A 6,786-nucleotide genomic window follows, 5' to 3' on the forward strand; every position below is an offset into this window, starting at 1 on the left:
ATCCTTTATATCTAAATTATTGATTCTTTCCTATTTATTACAAACAGCCTCTATGATACGTCTCCTTACTTACTCCTATTTCATTATCTCTGAAATGACAGCCACAAGTGTTTTAACTGGGACATTATACATTTTAAAAAATGGTCTAACATTTTCAATTTAGGTACAAAATAAGCTATTCTCTGCAGAAATAGTGCCTGAATGGAACAGAGACCTAGTTCTTACCTGCTGATTCAGTGAAGGCCAGGTCACAATAATGCACTGCACCTGTTACTGTAGCTCCTCACCTGAGCCGTGTGTGTCATATGGACAAAGTCTGATAACATGCAAAATGAGAAAAGAAGTGAACATGAGGTAATGAACTGTGTGCTTTCAAAGATTAGAGGCACCAGTGAGCTGCTGGTTTTACAGTCCTCGGCGCGCTGAATATTTTTGTGTGTGAGAATTTTTAAACTCAACAAGAATCACACAATAAAAAGTTCCTCTGCTCCAGTTCCAGTTCAGTCCGATCTAAGTGTGTTTGCACTCACAGCAGCCTGTCCTGCTCATCCTCCAGCTGCAGGACACGAGCAGCGTTTTGCTTTCCTAAAACAGCCGGACATTCTGGTTTTCAGCAAATGTCAGACCAACACAAGTAAACAGTGCACCTGTAATTGTGTACTGATTCATAACTAATACACCATTGATTTTTGGTTCATGAGGGATTGACTGCATCAACGTGGAATGATGAAATATTTAAAGTAGGAGAAGAATGTTGGCTGGCACTGTGGAGGAATTTATTATCAGGCCTTAGATACAGAGAAAACGTGCAGCAGCATTACTTCATTGTGGGTTTCGATTGTTTGATAGCATTTGTGCACTGAAAGAAGTAAAAGAATAAGAGATTCAACTTCAGGTCACTAAAATGGGTCACTGAAATGTGATACAGCTGCAACCATATCACAGTTCAGCAACAGTGACCTGAGGATAAGTATTCCATCTATCTGAGTACAGATCATGCAAAACTAACCAGTGGCACTTTCATGTGGGAAAATGACATAACTGCTTACATTTTCCAGTAAGGTTTAATACCCAGAGAGTGTGAGAGTGATGGGAAGATGTCTTTATGTAATTACGGCCTATTGTTAGATAGAACATAACCTTTATTTGCTGAATGTTTTGCATACACAAAGTAGAGAAATACAGTAAAGATAAAAGCATAACTGTTGGGTTCAGGCTGCCTTCCAGCACTTATTTTCAGCACAATGAGGCCCTGGCTGCTGCTGCTGTCTCTGCTTGTCTCTGGCCTGATGCCCCCAGGAGACGGGGACTGGGTTATGGATTACTTCAGCTGGGCTTTGTGCAGAAAACTGATCCTCGGTGGACAGATGGCTCCCAAAGGGCCGAAGATGCTTCTGACCCAAACTGACTGCAGATGCATGCGCTTCAAAAGAGACTACATGTATGGCATTTTGCAACACAAGCCACAAGAGTACCAGAGGAGCTACTCCTTCTGCTGGCCATACACAGTCTCCAGTAACCATGGACACACTCTGTCTTTCCAGGACTTGAGGGGAATAATGGAAAGAAATCAGATTCCTGTATCGGTATGCTTATTTCATTCAGTACTGACTCATTTTTAAAATCCTATTTATGTCTTGTTCTTTATTAGCATAACTACTGCCACCATAATCTGTATTTGTTTTTACTTAATACATGTTCCCTCTTATGCTGCTCCCTGTGTGTGAATTATCAGCATACCAGGTGGGTATATCACATTTTGCAAAGCAGCCAAGAGTCTCCCACATTACACTGCCTAAAAAGCATGAAGCCGATGACTCAGTCACAAGCTGGTTTATTTTCACACTCATTTCACATCTGACGTGCAGCATGTTTTTGCACCAGATTACAATATTTATTAGAGAGAAAAGCATTTTCAAGTAATGCCTTTAACTAAATGTGAAGCCGTGAGAGTCTCTTACTGTGTTATTTTGATATTTACTGCTGAAAAGCTGGAAGTTAATCAAATAGAAGACTATAAAAAGGAGACGGGCGCCTCACTTCAGATGTCAAAACTTATCATTTACAATAAAAAGGGACCCAAGTCGATTTTCACCCAAATAAACTCAAGTTGGTTTATTTCCTCTTAAAAATAGTATTAATTCAAATAAGTCTCATTTAATATTTTTTGCCTCCTTGTCTGGACCCCATCTACCCAACCAGTGGAGCCTGCCCCTCATTTTGAGAACAACTGTTGAGAACAACAGACCTATTAAAAATAGATTTAACGAAAGAACAGTTAGAACAGTTGTTCTCCCTCTGCTCGCTTAGTTAACAATGGATGCGTTGCATAGTTGGGTGTGTGCTTGGAGTGTATCTGCATGTTTGCAGCACAATAGCAAACACACAAATGCACTTTACGGTGAAGAGAGCAGACTGAGCGTGGAGAGAGACACACCAGAAAAGATCCATTAAAACTTAAAAATGTCCCTCCTTTCTTTAGAAAGCATCTCAAGACAAGCAAGCAGCTCTGTGAGTTAAATGTTAATATCCGAATGCCAATGTGCTGATAATTAATGTGGAAAATCATAGACTGTACCCAAAGATGGATGCAGCATTTAGGCCTAAGTGCATCAAACCTGCATTCTTTCTAATGGCAGGGTTGACTCTTCTAGCTGCCACAAAAAGTCTGACTGCATAGAAATCTTTGAAAAAAGACCCTATTTCTTACCTCATTAATAACCTCAGTAAACACAGTTCTGCTGAGAGTACGGTCTTAGTGTTCTCAAGTCTTATTTGATACAGCATGGAGTTCATATGATTTAGAACATGCCTACAAGTCATCATCATATGCGTGTGTCGTCTTCTGTGTTTCTCTCTTAGATTCATCCCTCACTTGTCAAGTCTCATTCAAAACAACAAGATGTCAATGGCAAAAGTTCAATACACAGAGCTTCAAGATGGATATTTCCATCTGGACCACAGTTGATTGTGAATCTTGAACCAGCTGTTGTCTGGAAGCAGTTTTGTAACTAATTCAGCCTTCCTCTCTTGTCACTTCAGGCTGTTCCTTGTTGTTACGGCGAAGGGAAACCTGCTTCAGCTTTTCTGATTAATTCAAATGCAGCCCTGCTTCTTATTAGTGACACCCCACCAACTAAGCCTGTTGATAAAACCAGTCACATCGACTCAAATATGATTAAAGAAGGCCCCGATTCTAGGCCTTCGTTGTTAGTGCATCACTCGGCTGCCTCGGGACAAAAACTTCAAGCTTTCTTGCTGGAGAAATCCGAGGCTCGGGCAGCCACCGTCAACGCTCCGATGCAGAAAATGCTGACAGAGCGATTCTGTGTGGCTACAACTGTGATTGCTTCCTGCTGTCCAAAACCCGGTGGAAAAATATCAGAAATCAACATCAGGAAAGCATCAAAAGAAGAGGCTGAACCACCACGGATAAAACAAAAGGGAGCAACGGACGTTAAAACTCTCATGCAGTCCAATCAAAGAGGATCTCTGAGAGCTTCACTCAGTCAACATGACATTTCCCGTGCAGCTGCTCTGCACTCTGGCACCTCTTCAGTGAAAACTTCAGAGTCGTCACGGTTAGAGACACAGAGGCATGAAGCCATTCTTATGAAGAAAAGGGAACGCTTGAACTTGAATGAACACTCGACTTGGCAGAGAAGTTTTCAGAAACAACTTTCTTTAAAAGCTGCAACTAGCGTGGGTGATGGTGGATTTGATGCTATGAGGCAACCCCTCCTGATATCCAGAGGAAAGAAAGGATCCATAAATAGACCACTGAATAAGATGAGGCCTGCTCAGGATGATAATAATGAATTATTTAGCAGGAAAATGATCACGAAACAAGCAGAGCTCAGATACCCAGAGGGAGACAGAAAAGCCGAGCAAAATATGAATCCTAGATTTGCATACGTCCTTCGAACACACGCCACACATGAAACAGATATTCATGATTTCAATGAAAAACAAATGCTGTCTGATGTGGGAGAAGAAGCCTTAATCATGTTTTTCCTCCCAGAAGCAGGGATGGAGACGAATCCAACATCTGAAAGAAAACTCATTCTGAACGCAGACATTAGGCAGGGAGTGAATGTACCTGAGCTGGGTGATCCGCTGCTTATCACTAAAGCTTTAAAGGACATCACTACTGAACAATACGACTCCAAATGTAAATGCCTGAAAGGAAGAACGTGTTTATTAGAAATCTATGTGATAGATCGAACAGAGAGCTCAGAAGGAAAAGAAGTGCAACATGAGAAAACTGAAGAAACCACAGAAAAAACAGAAAACCCACAAACAACTGATGTACATGATGAAACGACAGGAAGAGACCAGACTAAACATGAAGGAAATCTGAAAACAGAGGAAACAGTCATATCCTCACCTCCCCCACTCAAAATGCTAACAACCGAGCACATGACAGGCACAACTACAGAAAACATGAAGATTAAAGACACAACAATAAGTACGGAAGTCATCAATCGAAGCAGTGCAGAGAAAGATGACGGACTGCCGAGTGCAGAGGAGAGTCCAACAACCAGAGTGAGTCTAGAACCCGAGGCTCACACTGAGCCAGGATTTATGACGAGTAAAACAGAAACTACACAAGCAAAGACTGAAAAGCGATTCTCGGGTCTCAGGATGAGAGAAGACGTCCTAGAAAATATAACCAAATTTCTGAGAGGCACAGAGAGTGAAGGAGGAGCTTTAATAAGCAGGACAGAAACTGGAAGAAAAGAAGATCAAAACGATCCAGGAGTGGACTCATTTACATTTTCAGCACATTTGGAAGCAAATCACAAAGAAGCTTCAGACAAGCGTGCACAAGTAAGTGAGGCATTTCTTCAAGATTTCTGTGAGAATTAAAATAAAATGAACCAAACGAATAGTTGAACATTTGTGGAAATATATGCATCCTTTTTAATGATAGATTCATACCACTCTGAGTACTTAAATGTGACATTAAAACTGAATGAAAATCAAATACACACACATGTGGGAAACACAATAATTTTAAACCATAATACTCAAGATAATTAAATAAATTAAGAAGATGCAACTTTTTAAATTCATCCATTCATCCTCTCCCAATTCAGGGTCAGGGTGGGGTGGAGCCATGAGGTGAGAAGCGGGGTACACCAGGGCTAACACACAGACAACCATTCACACCCATGACCAATTTAGAATCACCAATTAAGTGCATGCTTTGGACTGTGGAAGGAAACTGGAGTACCTGGAAAGAACCCATGCAGAGGCAGGGGGACATACAAACTCCACACAGAAAAGCCCAAAGGTGGATTCAAACCAAGGACCATCTTGCTATGAGGCAACAGTGCAAACCACTGCGCCACTGCCCTCCTCAAGTTCAACCAGTTTAAATATTTTCAGTGACATATTAACTCTTGTGAGTTTCAATAACTGATTGATTTTAATCAACTATTTTTAACTGTTAACTATTATTGCTGGCCTTTGCTGCAGACCACATTATTGTAGCATCCCTGATGGGTATCGGGAAAGTCAGAAACATTCCAGGTGTGCATTTACAAATTAAGGATGTTACCTAAAAGATCACTAAGCTGTTCAGTGTTTCTTCCATTATGTTTCCTATATGGGGGGGCTGAGATTTTTTTTATTTACCTCCATGCCAGAATAGCAAGCTGTGACACCAGGGGTGCAGTGGGTTGCTGGTTTGATGACGATCTCATTCACAGACTTTTGCAGAAATAGCAAAGTATCAGAAATAACAATAAATGTTTTACCTTTGAAAGAAAAAAGTGCTAATGATAGTACTGATGAAAGCTCTTCTCAACAGATTTCAGGGGACGGTGTGCCACTCTGCAGAGGTTTAATACACCGCACAAAAGCTGGCCTGAAACACTGCATAGAGAGACAAGGAGGAACAAAGTCGGAGATACTTTCCTCAGGGGATCCTGTGGATGCAGGAGAGCTGCAGAGAGACTCTATCGGCAACAATGACAACAACCATCTCAATGATGAAGAAAATGATCATTTCTATTATTTTGATGGCGTACTGAAAAGAGTTCAAAATAATTTTTACCCCCATTACAAGAGAGAGACACACAACGGCGTTCCCACAGAGAGACAAAAGAAAGACACTCGTGAAAATCTTCTCAGTTATATTCACCGTCTTACATTGAGGAACAGGGTCAGCGACTTCAGAAGAGTAGGTGCTGAAGATGATGTCCAGAGACATGGTCGGTAATCTCTGAAAATAAATGGAATCCACAAAGTGACTGAAGGACCTGAACCTTGAAGAATGAAAGAAAACGTCAGCACTAATATGAGCTTCACCCACTGGACACCAAGTGAAAAGCAATGTCCTGTTTGAAGGGTCAAGTAAGGTGGATCATACAAAGCTACTAACTTCCCTTCACATCCAGTTAATAACAGTCTGAGAACAGACAGGAGAGGGAGACATCACACTGAAGGTACTACGAACCTGAATTTTAGTATTCATAAAAACAACAGAGCTTCTACCTCTGAAAGTAGTATATATATATATATATATATATATATATATATATATATATATATATATAAGGTTAAACGTGTTCACACTTTAACTTGATGCACTCAACTGTGCACAAGACAATAGGGGCTAATAGGCTGTGTTATAATAAACTTCAAAGAGTAATTATTCAAATCAGCATCTCTGTTAACAGAACAAAAATAATCATTCATTTATTTTGATATTTTACTTGCATGCTACTTTATTCCATTCTAATCTCTATGTTAAATAATTTACTTTACTGTATTAAAGTT

At 40.4% G+C, this 6,786-nt stretch overlaps 1 protein-coding gene across 1 annotated transcript; it reads left to right on the plus strand.

Annotated features, from left to right (window-relative positions):
* Nucleotides 1–4,339: 4,339 nt before the first annotated feature.
* Nucleotides 4,340–6,490, plus strand: LOC115789791 (uncharacterized). The gene is made up of 2 exons (XM_030743304.1): nucleotides 4,340–4,830; nucleotides 5,816–6,490. The coding sequence occupies exons 1-2, from the start codon at nucleotides 4,402–4,404 to the stop codon at nucleotides 6,224–6,226; spliced, it is 840 nt and encodes a 279-aa protein (XP_030599164.1). The 5' UTR covers nucleotides 4,340–4,401; the 3' UTR covers nucleotides 6,227–6,490.
* Nucleotides 6,491–6,786: the final 296 nt, after the last annotated feature.

The sequence above is a fragment of the Archocentrus centrarchus genome, chromosome 12 (genome assembly GCF_007364275.1).
Source record: "Archocentrus centrarchus isolate MPI-CPG fArcCen1 chromosome 12, fArcCen1, whole genome shotgun sequence".
In the NCBI taxonomy this organism is placed as follows: Eukaryota; Metazoa; Chordata; class Actinopteri; order Cichliformes; family Cichlidae; genus Archocentrus; species Archocentrus centrarchus.

What these genes read in the sequence shown, in the direction of transcription:
- LOC115789791 (XM_030743304.1), top strand. Translation starts at nt 4,402, where the DNA reads ATGCTAACAACCGAGCACATGACAGGCACAACTACAGAAAACATGAAG. An exon ending in CTTCAGACAAGCGTGCACAA is followed by an intron (nt 4,831 to 5,815) that starts GTAAGTGAGGCA and finishes TCTTCTCAACAG; the next exon opens with ATTTCAGGGGACGGTGTGCC.